Here is a 22376-nt window from a genome sequence, read left to right as displayed (position 1 = left end):
TTCACCATGTTGGCCAGGCTGGTGTCAAACTCGTCACCTCAAGTGATCCACCTGCCTTGGCCTCCCAAAGTGGTGGGATTCTAGGCATGAGCCACTGCGCCCAGCCTATCTTTGTTTTCAATCTTGCATCTTCCAGTCTATTCTCCAAATAGCAGCCAGAGTGATTGTTTCAAAATATTAATTGGATCACATCCCTTCTCAGTTGAAAACCTTCCAGTGATTCTACCTCAGAATCAAAGCCAAAGTCCTCACTGTGGCCCCAAGGCCCTGCATGAACTGGCCCCTGTTGCTTCTCTGACCTCATCTCCTGCCACCCCAATCCCCCAATGGGCTCCAGCCACTCTCCCTTCTTGCTCTTCCTCAAATATATCAAGCTCCTTCCTGCTTCAAGGGCTTTGTCCTTTGTTGTTGCCTCTCCTGGGGACACTTTTCCCTAACTCCTCCATGCCAGATCTCCACCTGACACCTCCAGCTCAGGTGTCACCACCTCAGGGAGGCCTCCCCTGACTGCCATCTATTGAAATTCCATCCTCAGTCATTACAACATCCTGTGTTGATTTCCTCCAGGACAACCAGATTTTACTGTTACTGGTTTTGTCTGTCTCACCATTAAAATGCAAGCTCTATAAGGCAGGGACCTTGTCTCCCTCTCCTTTTTTTTCCCCCTCTAGAACTGTATTCCCCAGGAATTAAAACAGCCCTGGCACAGAATCAGCTCTCAATAAATCTTCCTGTAATGCAATGAGAACAGCAAGTGGGCTTTCTCCCTAGGCGCATAGGGGATACTGCAGTTGTCCTGAGGGAATGAGGTCTTTTTATTTATTGTTTTTTTTTGAGACCAGTCTCACTCTGTTCCCCCAGGCTGGAGTGCAGTGGCAAGATCTCGGCTCACTGCAATCTCGGCTCACTGCAACCTCCACCTCCCAGGTTCAAGCGATTCTCCTGCCTCAGCCTCCTGAGTAGCTGGGATTACAGGCACGCGCCACCACGCCCGGCTAATTTTCGTATTTTCAGTAGAGATGGGGTTTCTCCATGTTGGCCAGGCTGGCCTCAAACTCCTGACCTCAGGTGATCCGCCCGCCTCGGCCTCCCAAAGTGCTGGGATTACAGGTGTGAGCCACTGCACCTGGCCGGAAATGAGGTCTTATTGTAATGCAAGGAAAACCTCTTCCTTCAGCAGGTGGAGGTGTGCTGAGGGGACCACATTCCCAGCATTCAATGGGGCACAGATGGAGCTGTGAAGATCACTCTTTCTTCTATCCAGGGGCAGCACGGGGACTACATTTCCCAGAATGCTATGGGCTTACACCGAGCCGACCGCAGTGCCCAGCGGACAATGAAACAGAGCGGACCACACTTCTCAGCAGCAATGAAGGCACGAGGGATCACGTCTTTTGAGTATGCCTTGGAAGTGGCAGTTAAGAAATAAGTTCGCCTCCCAGGGCATCTACCTACAAATCTCTGAAAAGTACCATGCCAAAGAGAACAAGAAAGTTGGACAGAGGTCCTTCCCAGAACTCTCTGGACAGGAGAGAACTACGAGCCTCTGCATACAATAGTGATGCAGTCACACAGCCACAGGCCCGCACAGCAGGGAATGGGCAGATTGAATGAAGCTCCACCTCTGGGTTGCACTGGTCCCACCTCTGGGTTGCACTGGCCCCCACCTCTGTAGAGGCCCCGCCCCTTCTCAGGCCGCACCTCCTAGCTGACCCATTCTCAATCCACAGAGCAGGCTTGGTCCAATTCTCTCCTTCTCTACCAGAGGTCCGCTACAACTGGCCCCTTCTGTGCCCTTGGGAGTCAGGTCTTTCTCCAGGCTCTGGCCAGCTCCAGCCTCTACCATCCCTTCCCAGCAGGCTCCTGGCTTTGATCTCTCATTGGCTGGGTCAGCCTCCACCATAAGCCTTCATCCTCCTCCCCATCCTCTGGACTCTCGCTTTCCACACCTCACAGCGGGGTATGCCCCTTCTCAAACCCTACTCTCAGGACCGGCTTCCTCCCTAGACCCACCCCTTTATTAGAATGCTTAGGCCTGCCCCTATCTGGCCCCGCCCCCCAACTGGCTAACCCCGCCCCCTTTTCTGACTCATTCCTTCCCTGACCGGCCTCGCCCCAAATCTCAATTCCTTGCTTCCTGGTTCTACCCCTTGCCTGTCCTCCTCTCTCTAATGACTCCTCCTCTTTTCCGACTCTTCCACTTAGAAGATGGCTCCTCCATCCCTGGCTGACTTCTAGACCCTATGCTCAACCGGCCGAACGCCTCCCCAAACTTTGTCCTTGGTACCTGATACCTCTGATACTTCCTGGCTGCCACCTGTCCATTAGACTTCGCCCCTTTCTTTCTGAACTCCATTCCTTTTCTTTTTCTTTTGGACAGAGTCTCACTGTGTCGCCCAGGCTGGACTGCAGTGGCACGATCTCGGCTCACCGCAGCCTCCGCCTCCCGGATTCAAGCAATTCTCCTGCCTCACCCTCCCGAGTAGCTGGGATTACAGGCGCCCGCCACAACGCCCGGCTAATTTTTGTATTTTTAGTAGAGACGGGGTTTCACCATGTTAGCCAGGCTGGTCTCAAACTCCTGTGACCTCAAGTGATCCGCCGGCCTCGGCCTTCCAAAGCGCTGGGATTACAGGCGTCAGCCACCGCACTCAGGCCCATTCCTTTTCAATTGACTTCTTCCTGTGCTGATCCTAGGTCCCACCCCTCCCTCAGATTTTGCCATTTGGGGCTAGTCCCTTTTCGTTCCCAGCCCCTAACCCTTCCCTCGACTCGCCTTTTCCACAGACCCTTACCTACAATGAATGGGCCCAAGTCCTCCCTATACTCTGATTATCGAGGACTGGCCTCTTTCTGACCCTAAAGGCCCAGCTTACCCTATAGACCAGCCCCCTCCAAGTCAGACCCGCCTCTAACCTAGCCCTAAGCCCTGCCTGCCATCTGGGCCCACCTTGTCCCAGACGCGGACCCACAGGACAGTCCCTGCCCCCTCTAGGCCCCGCCCCCGCTGGCTGTCCCAGACCCGCCCCTCAGCGGCTGGCCCCGCCCCTCCTGTGGCCCCGCCCCGCCCCCGGTCGCGCGCACCTTGGGCGTGAGCACGAGCGCGGCGCCGCCGTGCACGGCCACGATGGGCAGCGAGGTCTGCGCCGACAGGAAGTCGAGGATGGGCGCGACGGCGGGCGCGCGCGAGTCGTCTTCGAAGACCACGCCGTGCACGCGCAACCCCGACAGCAGGTCGCAGAGCTGCAGCACGAGGCTGCGCGGGTCCGAGCCGTTGAGCACCAGCGCCACGGGCCGCACGTCTAGGCCCGGGCTGCGCACCGCCGCCGCCACGGCCGGACCCAGGCGTGCAGCCTCGGCCGCGTACGCGGGCCCCGAGAACACGAGCGCCACGTTGAGCGGCCGCGCCCCGCCGAGGCCGCCGCCGGGCCCACCGGCCCCGCCCGGCCCCGGCGCCTCCTCCGGGAACGGGCTGGCGCAGGCCAGCGCCAGCAGCAGCAGCATCTTAGCGGGGCCCCGAGGGCCGCGGGGGCCACCGGCGCCGCGCATCGCCTGCGGGCCCTGCCGGGCGGCCTCTGAGCGCCGGGACCGGGAGAGACGGGGAGGAGAGGGAGGCACAGACGGGAGACGCAGAGACAGGGAGACGAGATAAAGAGACGCACAGAGGAGGAGATGCAGCGAGGGACAGGCGCCGAGATGGGGAGGACAGGGAGCGGTCGGGGTGATGGAACAGAGGGAGAGACAGGAACGGAGGACGAGAGAGATGGAAGGGAGAGAGACAGAGAGAGGGAGAGACGGGCAGAGGGAGAGAGATGGAGAAGAGACAGGCAGAGAGGGAGAGACGGGCAGAGGGAGAGAGAAATGGAGGAGAGACAGACAGAGGAAGAGAGAGATGGAGGGGAGAGAGAGGGAGAGACAGAGGGAGAGAGAGATGGAGGAGAGACAAGCAGAGACAGAGGGAGAGAGAAATGGAGGAGAGACAGACAGACAGAGGAAGAGAGAGATGGAGGGGAGAGAGGGAGAGACAGAGGGAGAGAGAGATGGAGGAGAGACAAGCAGAGACAGAGGGAGAGACAGACACAGCAGAGGGAGGTGGAAGGGAGAGGTGGGGAAGAAACACCAGAGGAAGAGGTGAAACAGGGAGAGACGCAGAGATAGGGCGAGACAGAGATAGGAAGAAGTGGAGTATGGGATTGGGGGAGATGCAAAGACGAGGGTGGATAATGGGGTCAGGGGAAGATACAGAGGTAAGAGGGGAGAGAGAGGAAGATAGACGGACAAGGTGGGGATGGGGACACCCACAGAGATGGGATCAAGATAGGAGCAGAGAGGGATCCAGGGAGACGGGGAGGGAAGGAGCGGCAGGAAGAAGGAGAGAGACGGAAGAAGCAACAGAGACAGGGAGAAGACGGAGAGAGAGAGGACGGAGTGACAGAAACAGGAATGAGGAAGGCCGAGGGAGAGGATGATAGAGGCGGGAAGAGATAAGCGAGGCAAGAAAGTTGGACAGAGAAGAAGACAGCAAGGCAGGAAGAGGGAGACAGAGACCCCAAGGCCACCAAGAGACACGCGCACATAAAGGATGGGGAAACAGAATTGAGATTGAGGGAGGCAGGCAGAGCGGAGCGAAAACAGGAGGACAGAAATAGCGAAGCAAGGCCAAGATCGGGACCCCCACCAGGGAGGTGCCCAGTACAGACATGAAAGTAAGGCGGGGAAGGCGAGTGGCAGGAGGGAGCAGAAAAAAAGGGAGAGAAAAAATGAGAGAGGGAAAAGGGGTCAGGTGTGTGGGGAGAGAAAGAGAGAAATTAGTGGAGCACCCCAAGGAGAGAAAATCCCCACATGACCTTACCCCTCACCCTGACCACAACCCCTAACCCATTTTGTCCCCTTACTCCTGTCCCTGTCCCCTCATTCTCAAAGCAAGAGAGTCATGGCCCCAGCTGGGACGTGGGGTTGGGGGGCACAGCTGTGGAGAGCTGGGTGGGGCGGCGGGCGGGGGGGGGGTCCCTGGCACCCAGCCCAGAGCAATTTGGTAAATTAGAGGAAATACAGCCTCTCTTCCTGTGCCCCCTGTTGAATACTAGCTGCCTGGGGTGGTTGGGCTGGGAGCCAGGCTCCTGGGTCCTGCCTGGGACTGAGGGAGGAGGGCACTGGGAGTCTGGACTCCTGGTTCCCAAAGAAGGACTGGAGTCTGCACTAGGGGCTTCCTGAAGGGGTGAGGGTCCAGACAAGGAAGGGTTCTCTCCTGGCTGTCATGCTCCTGTCCGGTTGCCATGGTAGCGCAGGCCTCGTCCACCCCACAGACAGCCAGGGTGGGGGAAAGGCCCACCGCCCCTCCCCTGCCTCGAGGCCACAGCCTGTCCCCTCTGCCCACCACCTCACCTTCCCAGAGATCACAGGCCCCTGTCTCCCCAGGGAAGGGGGTGAGGGCTCCTAGTATGCCCATCCCTCCCGGATCCTGGCTCCTCTTCGCTCCTCCTTTCCATTGCCCTTCCCCAAGCAGCTGGCTCAATCAGCGCTCAGAATAACCCCCCCACTCCGCCCCAAAATAACCCACAGCTGTGGCCTGGCCCCCGCGGGGTTAACACTCGCGCTCCCCTCCATTCCCAGTGGCTGCTCACCCTCCAGCCCCTCCTCTGCCTCTCCCAGACCCATCCCTACCTAGCTTCTGCTCTTAGGGACCCCGCGTCCCGCTCCCTGCTGAGGCCCAGGAGGGCAGCCCCCAGCCCCACCCTTCTCACGGGGGCTGCATGCTCAGTTCCTTCCCACAGGGATTAGGGAGAGCAGCCTCCCCCACTGCAGGGACTGAGGAGGGGCATCCCCAGTCCTCCAGGACTCTGAAGGCCCAACCCCCAGAACCCACACCCTCAGAGATCACAGAGTCCAGCCTCTGGACAACCCCCCCACCCGCCTCCATCTCCACCTCCTCATGAGCCTCCGTTTCCACTTCCATCTGCATAGGGCTAAAGTCCCCGACTCTCATCCCCTGCCCTGTCAGGGACTCAGGAGACTGAGCTCCCAGCCTGCCTTCCTCAGACAGAAGCGCTATCCCCTACCTCCTCCCGTAAAGACCCAGGAGTCCTTCTGGCAGCCCCTTCCTCCCCCAGGCCTTGGGAGTCTGGGCATTCGGTCCTGTTCTTTCCCAGGACCCAGGAGGCCGGGCCCCTCCTGCCCCAAGACTCTGGAACTCCAGTGCCCAGCCTCCTCTCCCTGCAGGAACCAAGAGTCCAGGTCCCCAGCTCCCCTCTTCCCCGAAGGACCCAGGAGTCTGGGTTCCCGCTCCTCTCCTCCCTTAAGGATCCCCTTTTGGTTCAAACCCCATCCTTCCCAACATCCTGGGTGCCCCCCTGCAGCTCTGGCCTCCCTAGTCACCCCACTTAGATCCTGTACATAGCACAGCCTGTCCCCAAGCGGGGAGGAGGAGGAGGGTGCCAGAAATTCCTAGGGTGTCCCTGTCTTCATTGCCCCCCACAGCATCCAACACAGAAGAGAGGAGCGGCCACTTCGATCAACAGCTCCCCCCGAAACCTCGAGTTGTGCTGCAGACAGCATCCCGTTTCCTCCCCCCTCACCCCCCAACACACACACACAACACCGGTCTCTCCCCACCCGAATCCTGATGCTTGGAAGAGGCTGGAAGGGTGTTCCAGAACCTTGAGGAAGGGGTGGGAGCTTGGGGCGAGGGGTGCTGGGGGCCTGGATGCCCTCAAGGTCCTTGGCAGGGGTATTAATAGCAGACTCATAGCTCTGACATGGGAGGGGAGAGCGAGAGGAGAGAGAGAGGGCCAGCCGGCGATGGGGGGACTGATGCAGGGAGGGGGGTACAGGGAGAAGGTGAGATAGAGAGATGGAGGCACAGGGATATGGGGCATCAGGTATGTGGGGCTGGGGAGAGGGAGCCAAGTGTCAGAGAAATGGGGGCGTGAAAGGTCTGAGGTGTAGGGACTCAGGAAAAAGGGGCTCAGAGAGGGAGAGAGAGAGGGTGGAGGAGAGTCCCTGAGGGACAGGGGAGCTAGGTGGGGTCAAGACCCCTGCCCACCATTCAAACCCCCTCCCTCCACGGGGCTCCTGGCCAACTTCCCCTGTCCTAGATTTGGGGGTGCACATTCCCACCACCATCCCTGCATCCCCTGTCCCCACCTTACCTTTTCATGACCCTGTTCTGTTGGGGGGACGGCGGGGGGGCCAGGACCGGAACCCAGCGTCCAGTGACCCCAAGATTCCGAGGAGGGCTCAGAGAGCCAATGTCGGGGGGCAGGCCCCGGGGCGGCGGCAGTGGTGGTGGCGGCAGCAGCGGCAGCCCGGACCTCCTGTCTGTCCCTGGCTCCGTCTCTCCTTCGTCTTCCTTGGTCCTGTCCTGCCCTGTCTCTCCCCCAAGGTTGTGGCCACCTGGACTAGACGAGGACGTGGCTACACATGTTGCTCTGGAAGTTGGGCCCCGGACATTGCGGAGGCTGTCGGGGTGTCCTCTTGCCGCCCCGACCCCGTGGGGATCCCCCCTCCGCCCACCCGGGGTGCCCCCCTCTGCCGCTTCAGCCCCGGCTCCTCCCCCCTTTCCATGTGTCCAGTCCCGCCTCTCCCTGGCTCACTCGCACCCCCGCTTTGTGCCCTCAGCCCCCCCACCCCCCCTTCCAGCATCTGTGTCTATCTGTCTGTCTGGGTCACCTCTGAAGCTGGTGGCTGGTGTGTGTGTGTGAGGAGCGGTAGATTGCCTGCTTGGGGAACTGCTTGCCCCTTCCTCGCTTGGCCACCTCTAGATCCCCCCTTGACTCCCCCACTCTCAAACACAGGCAGAAACACACATACACTCACGCACACACGCACGACCTCACTTCCCTGGGATTCCCCCTAAGCACCCCCAGAGCTTGTGGAGGGACACGCACACAGACACACACACACAGAGTGGGGGGTCTAATGGGGGCCAGGCTGCCACTGCTGATAGGGGCTGTTTGGACAGACAGGAGGACACAGGCAGCCAGGGACGCCCAGACGCCTGGCCGGACGCAGGCAGGAGGCACAGAACCCAGGTACACACCATCCATCTGGGTTTGGGGGGGCTGGGGGGAAGGAGTGGGAGCCCCACGACACCCAGGCAGGCGGCTCAGGGTCGGTACAGACAGACAGACCCCTCCCTCCCTCGGCCGCCGCAGCGCTTACAGACACACCCCCCCTCCACCAGCCAGCCCCAGACACCCCGACACACAGATCCTCACCGGGCAGATGGCAGACGCTCGAGAGACCCCTGGGGGCCGGGCGGACCCACCCAGGCAACACCCCCCAGCAGGCACCGGTGGCCGAGGGAGGCTGCGGGAGGCTGCGGGCGAGGGTGGCGGCGGCGGCCGCGGCTTGGAAGAGCTGGAGCGGGAGGGACTCACACACTCGCTGTGTTCTCGCACACACACACTCACTTGGGATGCGATTAACATTCAGTCCCCGTCCGCCACTGCCGGGAGACCCACAGCCCCCCCTCCTGGCCTCCCTGGGGACCCCTCCTCCTGCCAGGCTTGGGGAGGGGGCCGCCCACCACCCCTAGCTACCAGCCTCTGCCTTGCTCCTGGGACAAGGGAGTGAGGGGCTGAAAATAAAAAGGGAGGAAGAAGTCGGGCTGGGGATGGGCAGGCAGGGACTCAGAACCCGGTATGAGACATCAGCTTCAGAGCTAGACTCCAGGGCTGGGGCTTGCTGCCCTCTGCCCCCGCCCTGCCTTGAGGCTCTGGAAACAGGAGGCCTTTCCCTGACTTCAGTGTTCGCCATACAATCTGTGGCTTTTATTGCCCCAGAAGGCCAGGCCTGAAAACCAGGTCTCGACCCTGGACCCAGGAGTCCTGCCCCCCAGCCCCTCCTCCCTCAGACCCAGGAGTCCCTTCTCTACTGGGACCCAGGAATTTGGGGACTGCCTCCAAGTCAGAGTCTCTTTTAAGGGCTCAGTCATCCCGACTCTCCCCCGTACAAGCCACCCTCAGGGACCCAAGACTCAGGGATGTCACCCTTGGGTACCCAGTCCTTCCAACCCTCTGAAGAAACCAACATGCCTGCACCCATTCTTTTATTAAGGGACCCTGGCCTCCATCATCTGTGGGTACCCCAACATCCAGAAGGGAAGCAGCATCTATCCCCTCATAGACGCAGGAGTCCAGACCACAGGCTGTTCCCCGAGGGTTGCACACCCAGATGCCCAGCATTCCTCTCTTGCTAGAGGGCTGGGCCCGGCACTTTTATAAAGACACCCGTGCGGCTCTGGGGTAGAGCGTGGGGCAGGACACCGTGGCCTCTGAGGGTGGAAGAGGGTCTGTGTGTGTGGGTAGGGCAGAAATTCTGGAGCGGGGGGAAGCCAGGGCCAGGGGCTCCTGAGGTAGTTTGGGTCAGAGTTTCGGCCTTGAGCCTCCTGGGTGGGGCTCCTGTTTCCTTCATCCTCAAGGTCTGGGAGAACAGGGCGAGGTGCACATTTCCGAAAAAGATGAGAATCAGGGCCTAAATCTGTGGGTCGTAAAGGGAGAAACTGTAGATCTAGATTCTTAAGGTTAAGGTGTTTGAGCCATAAGATGGTAGCGGTGGGACCCTAAGTTCCAAGGAACAGCGTCCTAGGACGGAAAAGGGCTGGGGCCCTGGACCCCTGGGTCTGAGGGAGGAGGGGCTGGGGGCCTGGACCCCTGGGTCTGAGGGAGGAGGGGCTGGGGGCCTGGACCCCTGGGTCTGAGGGAGGAGGGGCTGGGGGCCTGGACCCCTGGGTCTGAGGGAGGAGGGGCTGGGGGCCTGGACCCCTGGGTCTGAGGGAGGAGGGGCTGGGGGCCTGGACCCCTGGGTCTGAGGGAGGAGGGGCTGGGGGCCTGGACCCCTGGGTCTGAGGGAGGAGGGGCTGGGGGCCTGGACCCCTGGGTCTGAGGGAGGAGGGGCTGGGGGCCTGGACTCCTGGGTCTGAGGGAGGAGGGGCTGGGGCCCTGGACCCCTGGGTCTGAGGGAGGAGGGACTGGGGCCCTGGACTCCTGGGTCTGAGGGAGCCGGGAATGGGGGCCTTGGACTCCTGGGTCTGAGGGAGGAGGGGCTGGGGGCCCTGGACCCCTGGGTCTGAGGGAGGAGGGGCTGGGGGCCCTGGACTTCTGGGTCTGAGGGAGGAGGGGCTGGGGGCCTGGACTCCTGGGTCTGGGGGAGGAGGGTCGGGGGGCCTGGACCCCTGGGTCTGAGGGAGGAGGGAATGGGGCCCTGGACTCCTGGGTCTGAGAGAGGAGGGAATGGGGGTCTTGGACTCCTGGGTCTGAGGGAGGAGGGGCTGGGGGCCCTGGACCCCTGGGTCTGAGGGAGGAGGGGCTGGGGGCCCTGGACTCCTGGGTCTGAGGGAGGAGGGAATGGGGGTCTTGGATTCCTGGGTCTGAAGGAGGAGGGAATGGGGGTCTTGGACTCCTGGGTCTGAGGGAGGAGGGAATGGGGCCCTGGACTCCTGGGTCTGAGGGAGGAGGTGCGGGGGGTCTGGACTCCTGGGTCTGAGGGAGGAGGTGCTGGGGATCTGGACCCCTGGGTCTGAGGGAGGAAGGGCTGGGGGCCTGGACTCCTGGGTCTGGGGGAGGAGGGTTTGGGGGCCTGGACTCCTGGGTCTGACTGAGGAGACTGGGGGCCTGGAGTCCTGGGTCTGAGGGAGGAGGTGCTCGGGGCCTGGACTCCTGGGTCTGAGTGAGAAGGCTGGGGGCCTGGACTCCTGGGTCTGAGCGAGGAGGGGCTGGGGTCTGGACTCCTGGATCTGAGGGAGGAGGGGCTGGGCGTCTGGACTCCTGGATCTGAGGGAGGAGGGGCTGGGCGTCTGGACTTCTGGGTCTGAGGGAGGAGGGGCTGGGGACCTAGACGTCTGGGTTTGACGAACGGGCTGGGGCCTTGAGTCCTGGGTCTAGGGGAGGAAGTAGGTGGGGCATCTTTCTTGTCTTCTGGGAGATTGGAGCTAGAGTGCCTGAAAGCGGCAAAAGCTGGCAGCTGAGGCTCTGAGTCCCTGCAGGAGTTTTCAAGCTCAGAGGGCAGCCTCTATATCCCTGCAAGGGCTGAGGCTGGTGTACGGGACCGCGTCTCTTCCAGAGACACAGACTGCCTGGGCGAGCCGGTGCTGGATTTTGCACTTTCCGAACCCTGCGACCCTCCCAAGTTCCTAAGGGGGCAGCTTTGGGGGTGCCTTTAGCGCCGCCACGGCAAAGCAGGAGGTGGGCGATAGGGGGCGCCGGGGATCCAGGCCCCGCCCTTGGGGGCGGAGACTCTCCGCCCGGACTCCTCCCACTCCCGCTCTCCTCCCTCTTCCCGGCTCCAGCTCCGCCGCCAGCTCCGGCCTTTGCTCCCCCTCCCAGAGTCCCCTCCCCGGAGCGGAGCGCACCTGGGGTCCCTCTCCCGTCCCCCAAGCCCAGCCACCCATTCAGACCAGCAGCCTCGGGGGGCACCCCCCCGCCAGCCTGCCTCCCTCCCGCTCAGCCCTGCCAGGGCCCCCCAGCCATGAATCTCTTCCGATTCCTGGGAGACCTCTCCCACCTCCTCGCCATCATCTTGCTACTGCTCAAAATCTGGAAGTCCCGCTCGTGCGCCGGTGAGAGGCCCACCAGGGCTGGCGAAGGAGAGAGATTGAGGGCGGAGGTTGGGGGGCGTCCCAGGACTCAGGAAGGGTTTGGGGGCACTAGGGGCACAGGCTCCACCCCCACTGCTTGCTGGGGGATCTCTCTTCTAGGTTCTGGGTCTCCAGGGGATCAGCTCCCTTCCCCAGACTGGCGGGGGTGCATACAGTTTCATGTGAATGGCTTTAGGCCCCCAATTCAGCCACCCCCAGCCCCAATCTGGGCAGCCCGAGGGTTCACGGACCGGGAACAGGGAACCATGGCAGGCGGGGAGGTGGCTGTGAGTTGGTGACGTGGACCGTGGCGGCCAGGAAGGGAACGGGAGGGAGGTGACCGGATCCGGGGCCTGAGGTCAGGGAAGGTCCTCCCTGGGCCTCATCTCAGGTCCAGACTGCAGGAGGACCCTGAGGGGTCAGGGGTAGCCATGAGGCCTAGTCTGGGACGGAGCCTCGGGCTGGAGTAGCTTCGGGGGCCTGGGCTGCCCCCTGGCTGTGGTCCGTGAGAAAGGGCCCTGCTCAGGCGGGGCGGGCTGGGGAGGCCTCCGGAGACAGCTGCGCTCCAGAGCTGCCTTCAGGCTGGTCCTGGGCGCTGTGCCTTAGTTTATTGCCCATGCAGCCCACCCTCAGCCTCCTCTCTCCTTCTGTCTGTCTCTGTCTCTCTCTCTTTCTCTCTCTCTCTCTCTCTTTATCTCTGGACCACAGGAATTTCAGGGAAGAGCCAGGTCCTGTTTGCTGTGGTGTTCACTGCCCGATATCTGGACCTCTTCACCAACTACATCTCACTCTACAACACGTGTATGAAGGTAGAGGCTCCATCCCACCTCTCTGGCCCCCCCTGAGGCAGAGGAGCCGGGTGTAGGTCCCAGACTCCTAGGTCTGAGGGAGGAGGGGCTGGGGGCCTGGACTCTTGGGTCTGAGGGAGAGGGGTTGGGGGCCTGGACTCTTGGATCTGAGGGAGGAGGGGCTAGGGGCTTGGACTCCTCGGTCTGAGGGAGGAGGGGCTGGGGCCTGGACTCTTGGGTCTGAGGGAGGAGGGGCTGTGGGGGCTTGGACTCCTGTGTCTGAGGGAGGTAGGGACGGGGGCCTGGACTCCTGGGTCTGAGGGAGGAGGGCCTGGGGGCCTGGACTCCTGGGTCTGAGGGAGGAGGGGCCGGGGGCCTGGACTCCTGGGTCTGAGGGAGGGGCCTGGACTCCTGGGTCTGAGCCTACTGGGGCACAGGCCTGTGAGTTGAGGCCCCTTCTCATCATCCCTCTCCTCAGGTGGTCTACATAGCCTGCTCCTTCACCACGGTCTGGTTGATTTATAGCAAGTTCAAAGCCACTTACGATGGGAACCATGACACGTTCAGAGTGGAGTTCCTGGTCGTTCCCACCGCCATTCTGGCGTTCCTGGTCAATCATGACTTCACCCCTCTGGAGGTAGGCGCCTTGCTGTGACTCCTTATTTGGGGGGATGGTTGTGGCAGAGTAGCTATGACAGGAGACCCTCTCACAGGCTTCCTTCTGCAGGGTATGCCCAAACTGCCTTATTTTAGGATGCATAAGTTCAGTGCATGGGCTCTCGGGTCAGAGGAAATTAACACAACAGCAGCAAGACTCGCTATGTGTCGGTCACTACCCTAAGCATTTCACCTACTTACTTTTCTCAGCAGCCCCATTTTACAGATGACGAAACTGAGGCTTAGGGATTCTTTTTTTTCTGGAGACAAAGTCTCGCTCTGTTGCCCAGGCTGGAGTGCAGTGGCATGATCTCGGCTCACTGCAACCCCCGCCTCCCAGGTTCAAGCAATTATCCTGCCTTAGCCTCCCGAGTAGTTGGGAAGACAGGTGCACATCACCATGCTCTGCTAATTTTTGTATTTTTAGTCCAGATAGGGTTTCGCATGTTGACCAGGCTGCTCTTGAACTCCTGGGCTCAAATAATCTGCCTGTCTTGGCCTCCCAAAGTGCTGGGATTACATGCATGAGCCACCATTCCTGGCCCAGCCTTCTTGAATTTGAATTCCAAATCTGCTAGTTTCTTCTCTTTCTTTTCTTTCTTTCTTTCCTTCCTTCTTTCTTTTCTTTCTTTTCTTTCTCTCTCTCTCTTTCTCTCTTTCTTTCTTTTCTTTCTCTCTTTCTCTCTTTCCTCTCTCTCTCCCTCTCTCCCTTCCTCTCTCTCTCTCTCTCTCTCTTTTTCTTTCTTTCTTTCTTTCTCTCTTTCTCTCCTTCTCTCCTTCTCTCCTCTCCTTCTCTCTTTCTCTCTTTCTTTTCTTTTCTTTCTTTTCTTTCTTTTCTTTTTTTTTTCATCTCGCTCGGTTGCCCAGACTGGAGGCAGTGGCACGATTCTGGCTCTCTGCAACCTCCATCTCCCAGGTTCAAGCGATTCTCCAGCTTCAGCCTCCCGAGTAGCTGAGATTGCAGATGTCCACCACCAAGCCAGGTTATTTTTTGTATTTTTAGTAGAGACAGGGTTTCAACATATTGGCCAGGCTGGTCTCGAATTCCTGACCTCAGGTGATCCACCCGCCTCAGCCTCCCAAAGTGCTGGGATTACAGGCATGAGCCACTGCGCCCGGCCCCAAATCTGCTAGTTTCTATTAGCATGATCCCGTGCATGTGACTTGACCTCTCTGTACCTCGGTTTCCACATTTGTAAAGTTTTGATCAGGTCATTGTGAGAATTTACTGAGACTTTGCAGCATTGCCTGGTGTCAAAACACATAAAGACTCTAGAATCAGAGTGTAAGGATTTGGACCCTGCCTCTACCGTGTAGCAGCTATGGGATTCTGGGCAAATCCCATAACTACCCTGTGCCTCAGTTTCCTTATCTGTAAAATGGAGATAATCAGTTCCTATGTCATAGGGTTCAAATGAGAGGTTGGTATTAATAAAGCACAGTGTCTGGGATGAGGTAGGAAGTGCTGTGTCAATGTTCAATGACTGAAGCGTTTAGTTCCATCTCTGACACTTTTACTTTTAAATGTTTGTTGTTATGATTGTTATTCCATGGTGTTTTGCTGGGACCTGTACAAACTCCTGGGAAGAATTTTGGGAGAGCCAGTGCTAAGTTTGCAATCTCTTGCCTCCTGGGGCTTGGCAGGAATCATAAATTCAGGGTAACCTTTTCGTACCTGTGCCCACTCCTGCCTTATAGGAAGATAGGCCTGGGTGGCCAGATGTGCTGATCTTTTCAACAGATGCCATAATTCAGGAGTTTTCAGGCAAGATGTCTCATTTTAAAATTTTAGCCACAGATTCAGACTATATTTCTTTTTTTTTTTTTTTTGAGATGGGATCTCACTCTGTCGCCCAGGCTGGAGTGCAGTGGCACGATCTTGGCTCACTGCAACCTCTGCCTCCTGGGTCAAGCATTTCTCCTGCCTCAGCCTCCCGAGTAGCTGGGATTACAGGTGCTTGCCACCACACCTGGCTAATTTTTGTGTTTCGAGTAAAAATGGGGTTTCACCATGTTGACAGGCTGGTCTTGAACTCCTGGTCTTCAGCAATTCTCCCATCTCGGCTTCCCAAAGTGCTAGGATTACAGGCATGAGCCACCGTGCCTGGCCTTCAAAATATATCTCTAAAAGCACTGTACAGGCCAGACAAATCCAACAGAGGGTGACTTTGGCCCGTGGGTCAGAGATATCAGAGGGAGGCTGCATCATGCTGTGGGGGGACTCCTGGGCTTGGTTCCAGGCCCTGGACTTTGCAAACATATTGTTACCACCTTGCTTGGATCACTTATCCAAGCCCTTGACTTAGCTCATAACTGCCCTGTTGACTAGGGATTACTAGACCCATTTTGAAGATGGGGAGACTGAGGCTGAGGGAGGTAGTGCAGCTTGCTAAAGGTGGAGGAGGCCAGACCAGAATCCAGGCCTCTTTTTTTTTTTTTTTTTTTTTTAAGTCTTGCTGTGTCACCCAGACTGGAGTGCAGTGGCACGATCTCTGCTCACTGCAACCTCTGCCTCCCAGGTTCAAGCAATTCTCGTGCCTCAGCGTCCCGAGTAGCTGGGATTACAGGCATGAGCCACCACGCCCAGGTAAAATTGTTTTATATTTTTAGGAGAGGCAGAGTTTTGCTATGTTGATCAGGGTGATCTTGAACTCCTGGCCTCAAGTGATCCACCTGCCTCAGCCTTCCAAAGTGTTGGGATTACAGGTGTGAGCTGCCGTGCCTGACCTAAGGAAAATATTCTTTAAAAATTCAGACATCAGGCTGGGCGTGGCGGCTCACGCCTGTAATCCCAGCACTTTGGGAGGCTGAGACAGGTGGATCGTGGATCACGAGGTCAGGAGTTCAAGACCAGCCTGGCCAAGATGCTGAAACCCTATCTCTACTAAAAATACAAAAATTAGCCGGGCATGGTGGCACGCACCTGTAATCCCAGCTACTCAGGAAGCTGAGGCAGGAGAATCACTTGAACCCGGGCAGCAGAGGTTGCAGTGAGCTGAGATCATGCCACTGTACTCCAGCCTGGGTGACAGAGCAACACACCATCTCAAAAAAAAAAAAATTCAGACATCATGGAATAGATAAAAATGCAACAAGACTGGGCACAGTGGCTCATGCCTGTGATCCCAGCACTTTGGGAGGGTGAGGTGGGTGGATCACTTGAGGTGAGGAGTTCAAGACCAGCCTGGCCAACGTGGTGAAACCCTGTCTCTACTAAAAAAATACAAAAATTAGCCAGGTGTGGTGGTGAGTGCCTATAATTCCAGCCACTTGGGAGGTTAAGGCAGGAGAATCACTTGAACCCGCGAGGTGGAGGTTTGCAGTGAGCCGAGATTGCGCCACTGCACTCCAGCCTGGGCGACAAGAGTGAAACTCGGCCTCAGGAAAAAAAAAAATTCAACAGACCTTCTGTCTCTCCTTAAACTGTGACTCTGTTCCCTAAGGGCAACCCCAGGGGTGAGAGTTGAATGGGCATCAATTTAATGGGTTCGTTTCCCAGCAGCATCAACTAACCTGGCTTAACGAGAGCCTCCCTGGAGGATTCTGGATGATTCTGGGAGCAGGTCCTGGACTCTACCTGCTTCAGTGGGAATCTGGACACGTTTCTTATCCATTGGGCCTCAGTTGCCTCATCTGTACAATGGGAATGACAACAGTACCTACCTCATGGGGTTAAGGCTTAGGCCAGTTAACACCCTAAGGAGCGATGCCTTGGATGTCGTAAATGCTAGAAAAGCATGAGTTGTTATGAATATGTCCTGGTGCTCCCCACCTTCCTCTCACAAACAAACCAAGACAACTGAGTAGCCACACCTGCCACCTGGCTTTGCTCTCTGAGGTTTCATTGTGTCTGCAGATCACAGATCACCCCAGGTGGCACTTTCAGGGAGTTGGGGACTGAAAAGGGGCTGGCAGATGTCTTCTTCCCTGTCCCATGATGTCCTGTCCTGCTCATGAATGATGGTTGTCACTGCTCCCTAAATGGTGGCCTGTGCTGAGCACATGGGGACCCCTTTATAGATGCTCACTCCCATTTCCTCACTCATTCAGGAACTGTGCTAGGTGCTAGGGCCACGGAGTGAACAAGAAGTAGGATCCCAGCCCTCACAGAGCTCAATTGCTGGTGCGAGTGGCCAGGAAGGAGGTCAGATGGGGTGATGTGACAGTCCTGGGGGAAGGATGGCCAGGGAGGGTCCCTCTCGGGAGGTGACTAATGAGCTGAGGCTGGGAGAATACGGAGGAGGCAGATGTGTGACAGTGTAGGGGAAGAGCTTTTCCTGCTGTGGGAACAGCATGTGCAACCTGCCACAAGAAATGGCATGTGGGCCGGGCACGGTGGCTCATGCCTGTAATCCCAGCACTTTGGGAGGCCGAGGCAGGCAGACCACCTGAGGTCAGGAGTTCGAGACCAGCCTGGCCAACAAAGCAAAACCCTGTCTCTACTAAAAATACAAAAATTAGCCGGGTGTGGTGGCGGGCACCTGTAATCCCAGCTACTCGGGAGGCTGAGGCAGGAGAAGCGCTTGAACCCAAGAGGCAGAGGTTGCAGTGAGCTGAGATCGCCCCACTGCACTCCAGCCTGGGTGACAAAGTGATACTCCATCTCAAAAAAAATAAATAAATAAACAAAAAAGAAAAAGAAAAAAGAAGAGAAATTTCCAAGGCAAGATTCCAACCCAGCCTGCCTTTCAGAGAGGTGCAATTGCAAAGTGTTCATGAGGACGGACTGCGAATCCTTGGTTCGAATCATTGCTCTGCTGCTTGCTGGCTACATGGTCTTGGGCGAGTATCTTGCCTTCTCTGGTGTCAGTTTCCTCATCTGTAGAATAAGTGTGCTAATCATAGGATCTCCTCGCCGGGCCATGGTGATGATTAAATCAGAGATACCAGTAACTCGGTCAGAACTGTGTCTGGCACTTGGCAGCACCTGGATCGCCTTCCTTCTCTCCACCTTCACGGCACCTGTAACTGCAATGTCATCCTCTGCCCTCTCTCCCGCCCTGTCCTCTCCCACCTCATCGTGTCCCCGGCCTCTCTGCAGATCCTCTGGACCTTCTCCATCTACCTGGAGTCGGTGGCCATCTTGCCGCAGCTGTTCATGGTGAGCAAGACCGGCGAGGCGGAGACCATCACCAGCCACTACTTGTTTGCGCTGGGCGTTTATCGCACGCTCTATCTCTTCAACTGGATCTGGCGCTACCATTTTGAGGGCTTCTTCGACCTCATCGCCATCGTGGCAGGCCTGGTCCAGACAGTCCTCTACTGCGATTTCTTCTACCTCTATATCACCAAAGGTAGCCGGGATGTGGGACGGCTGGAAGGGAACCTCCTATTTCTGCAGCTCCTGCCCTCCCTGGGGCCTGGGGTCTCCTTACCCCTGTATTATGCAAAGGAGGGAGCATTTCTTCGCCTGGTTTCTGGGGTCGCAGGCCCACCATCCTCCTAGGAATTCAGACCGTTAGCCTCTGCCTCCCTAAGGCCTAAGGAGTTTCTGTCCTTAGCCCCTGTGTCACTTGGAGTGCAGGCCAGGCAGGGCAGGGACTCAGCCCACTGAAATTCATTCATTTATTCATTCAACGAACGTATTGAGTACTTTCTGTGTCCCCAGCCAGGTGCTAGGCTCTGGGGATACATTAGGAGGAGAAAAGATAGACAAAGGCCTCCATTTCCCTTTTATTCTGGTGGGGGAGATGGTGAATGAACAAGTAAAGAAAGAGAATTGGTCGGGCCTGGTGGCTCATGCCTGTAATCCCAGCACTTTGGGAGACTGAGGCAGGGAGATTTCTTAAGCCTAGGAGTTCCAAAGCAACATAGCAAGACCCTGTCACTATAAAAAATAAAAGATAAAAACGTTAGCTGGGCATGGTGGTGCATGCCTGTGGTTCCAGCTCCTTGGGAGGCTGAGGTGGGAGAATTGCTTGAGGAGGTCAAGGTTGCAGGGAGCTGTGACTATGCCACTGCCCTCCAGCCTGGGCTACAGAGTGGGACCTTGTCTCAAAACAAGAAAGAAAGAAAATTGCCAGTAGTGAGAAGGGGTAGGAAAGAAAGAAACCAGGAATGTATTTGTGAGTCCTGGGGGACCTCCCTCCCTGTGGATCTGCCCATCTAGCGTGCCTGCCCTGCTCTGGCTGTGGGAGGCTGTCCCCTCCCTGCAGGGGCCCCAGAGGTAATGCCCTCCCTGTTTTCTCTCCTCACAGTCCTAAAGGGGAAGAAGTTGAGTTTGCCGGCATAGCCCCGGTCCTCTCCATCTCTCTCCTTGGCAGCGGCGGGAAGCAGAGGAAGGCGGCAGAAGATGAAGAGCTTTCCCATCCAGGGGTGACTTTTTTAAGAACCCACCTCTCACGCTCCCCATCCCGCCTCCTGCCGGGTTTCAGGGGGACAGTGGAGGATCCAGGTCTTGGGGAGCTCAGGACTTGGGCTGTTTGTAGTTTTTTGCCTTTTAGAGAAGAAAAAAAAAATGTTTCCACTCTTTAGTTTTTGATTCTGATGACTCGTTTTTCTTCTACTCTGTGGCCCCAGTTTTTATAAAGCGTTTTTGAGTGTCCTATGGGCTGGGGCAGGGTCCAAGATCTTTTCCCTTCCCCAGGCCCCTCGGCTCCCTCCCAGATCCCACCCCCAGCCCCACTGGTTGCCAAACACTAAATCTGCTGACACCCATCTGCCCCACCTCCTGCCATGGCCATGAACTGCAACCCCCACTAAATTTCTAGATTGGGGATAGGGAGAAAGGGAGGCCCAGGAAGGTCTCCCCTGATTTTTTCTCATAGTAATTTTTTTCCCCAGAGTTTGAATTTTTTGGTCTTCTCCTGGTTTTTTGGCAAATTAGGGGAGCCCGGGGCTCAAGTGCGGGAAGGGGGCTGGCCCGAGGGTCCCATGGCTCTCACACCATGTTTTTGTACAGAACTGATGGTTGAATCTTTGTTCTCTTGAAATAAACAGAAGAAAATGAAACCTTTCTTTCGCTGCTCCTTGCCACTCTGTCTCTGGTGTGTGTGGGGTCCCGCCCCCGCCCCTCTTTCTGCTTCTGCTTTTGCCTTGTTGACTATCTGCAGGCGACTATCCTTGTTGACTATCTGGGAGGAGCAGGAAGAGGAGAAACTGGGTCTCCCAAGACTCTCAGCTGTGCAGTTCCTCACCGTGCTGCTGGGAAGAGGTTTTGGAGAGAATCTTGACGAGTCTTCTTACCTTGGCACAGAACTTGTCTGATAGTTCTCCAAACCCTCAGGGTTGCAGAGGACCTTCAGGAGCATTGGCTGGGCGTGGTGGCTCATGCCTGTAATCCCAGCACTTTGGGAGGCTGAGGCGGGCGGATCACCTGAGGTCAGGAGTTCAAGACCAGCCTGGCCAACATGGCAAAACCCCGTCTCTACTAAAAATACAAAAAAAAATTAGCTGGGCGTGGTGGTGCGCCCCTGTAGTCCCAGCTACTCAGGAGTCTGAGGCAGGAAAATTGCTTGAACCCAGGAGGCGAAGGTTTCAGTGAGCCGAGATCACACCACTGTACTCCAACCTGGGCAACAGGGTGCGACTCCATCTCAAAAAAAAAAAAAAAAAAAAAGAGCATGTATGTCAGGGACCACACGTGGACAGCCCCCGTCCTACCCTCACTTGACAATTTTTGTTGAGGCATTCTGTTTTCTTAAAAAAAAAAGAATGGGTCGCTAGCCTTTAAAAACCAGATTTTCACATTTCTGGCTTCTCTTGAAAAAAAAAATCCATCAGTCTAACAATGCTGGGTCCTCATTTCTGGGTGGCAACAGATGGCTGGATCTGAATGGATGGGACGCAGCTCTTTTCACCACAGTCCCCAGGACTTGGCTGCAGGCTTGTTACATTTATTATTGGGCTGACGCCGTGTGGTTATTTTTGTTTGTTTGTGAAGTTAAGAGGAAAGTGAAATATTTTCCTTGTCTCTCTCCAGATTGGCCTCACACCTGGCCTATTTTCTTCACTTATGTTACCTGCCTGGCTGTTGTTGGCTTTTGGATTTTTGACCCGACTAGGTCAAACTTCGTAGATGTCCTCTAAGACCTTCCTAACTGTCTGCAGCTTCCCTGGAGGCTGGCTCTGGAAGCCTGAGGAGGCAGGGAGCTGGCGTTTCCTGAGCACTTGATATGTGCCAGGTACTGTGTGTTATGCGGATGAGCTCCTGCGACCCTCACGGCATCCCTACAGAGGGGGCACTTTGTGGATGAGGAAACAGGTTCAGAGGGGTGAGTGGCAAAGGTGGGCTTTGCACCTGGGCTTCGTGATGCCAGAGCGTGTGTGTTTAACCAACGCTGTGTGGTTTTTTAGCCGGTTTTTTGTTTCTTTCTCTTAAGTCAAGGGACCTTCTGTTTAGATTTGTGCCTGGAAGCCCAATATGGAAAACACAGGAGCGGGGCTGCTCGCTCGCTGGGGTTGACTGGGGAAGGGGGTTGTATTGCTGTCTGCTCAGCCCAAGGCACCTCTTCTTTTTTTTTTGGAGACAGGTCTCACTCTCCCAGGCTAGAATGCTGTGGCGCGATCTTCTCTCACTGCAACCTCTGCCTCCTTGGTTCAAGTGATTTTCCTACCTCAGCCTGCAGAATAGCTGGGACTACAGGCGTGTACCATCACACCTGGCTAATTTTTTTTTTTTTTTTTTTTTTGAGACAGTCTCCCTCTATTGCCCAGGCTGGAGTGCACTGGTGCCATCTCACCACACTGCAACTTCCGCCTCCTGGGTTCAAGCAATTCTCCTGCCTCAGCCTCCCAAGTAGCTGGGACTACAGGTGCCCGCCACCACACCCAGCTAATTTTTGTATTTTAGAGATGGGGTTTTACTATGTTGGCCAGGCTGGTCTCGAACTCCCAACCTCAGGTGATCCACCTGGCTCAGCCTCCCAAAGTTGCTGGATTACAGGTGTGAACCACCGCGCCTGGCCTAATTTTTGTATTTTTTGGTAGAGATAGGATTTCACCATGTTGGCCAGGCTGGTCTCAAACACTCCTGACTTCAAGTGATCCTCCTGCCTCAGCCTCCCAAAGTGCTGGGATTACAGGCGTGAGCCACCATGCCCAGCCCTGAGGCATCTCTCTCTCTCTCTTTTTTTTTTTTTTTGAGACAGAGTCTCGCTCCGTGGCCCAGGCTGGAGTACAGTGGCGCAATCTCAGCTCACTGCAACCTCCGCCTCCCGGGCTCAAGCAATTCTCTGCCTCAGCCTCCCAAGTAGCTGGGATTACAGGCGCCCACCACCACGCCGGGCTAATTTTTGTATTTTTAGTAGAGACGGGGTTTCACCATCTTGGCCAGGCTGGTCTTGAACTCCTGCCCTCATGATCCACCCACCTCAGCCTCCCAAAGTGCTGGGATTACAGGCATGAGCCACTGTGCC

General features: G+C 57.0%; 2 protein-coding genes across 6 annotated transcripts in view; one reads left to right on the top strand and one right to left on the bottom strand.

Moving 5' to 3' along the window:
• GRIN2D (glutamate ionotropic receptor NMDA type subunit 2D) overlaps positions 1 to 8449 on the bottom strand; it is a 56447-nt gene extending 47998 nt beyond the window's left edge. Inside the window, exons 1-2 of one of the 5 annotated variants that reach the window (XM_063657248.1) lie at positions 8217 to 8449; positions 7149 to 7397 (exon numbers count right to left, since the gene is read on the bottom strand). In XM_063657248.1, the coding sequence (XP_063513318.1) occupies positions 7149 to 7397; positions 8217 to 8429 (462 nt within the window). In that variant the 5' untranslated portion in view covers positions 8430 to 8449. Of the gene's footprint in view, positions 1 to 3084; positions 4955 to 7148; positions 7398 to 8216 lie in introns of those variants that run through there. The other 4 variants (XM_063657249.1, XM_054466352.2, XR_010124817.1 and 1 more) reach the window with 4 other exon arrangements.
• Positions 8450 to 10860: 2411 nt separating this feature from the next.
• On the top strand, positions 10861 to 19971 carry KDELR1 (KDEL endoplasmic reticulum protein retention receptor 1). Its single transcript, XM_054466359.2, has 5 exons — positions 10861 to 11557; positions 12284 to 12384; positions 12842 to 13000; positions 18062 to 18314; positions 19218 to 19971. The coding sequence occupies exons 1-5, from the start codon at positions 11467 to 11469 to the stop codon at positions 19250 to 19252; spliced, it is 639 nt and encodes a 212-aa protein (XP_054322334.1). The 5' UTR covers positions 10861 to 11466; the 3' UTR covers positions 19253 to 19971.
• Positions 19972 to 22376: the final 2405 nt, after the last annotated feature.

Source organism: Pongo pygmaeus, chromosome 20, assembly GCF_028885625.2.
Source record: "Pongo pygmaeus isolate AG05252 chromosome 20, NHGRI_mPonPyg2-v2.0_pri, whole genome shotgun sequence".
Lineage (NCBI taxonomy): Eukaryota > Metazoa > Chordata > Mammalia > Primates > Hominidae > Pongo > Pongo pygmaeus.
The sequence above is the reverse complement of the archived record's forward strand: the minus strand, read 5'-3'. Positions and strand labels throughout refer to the sequence as shown.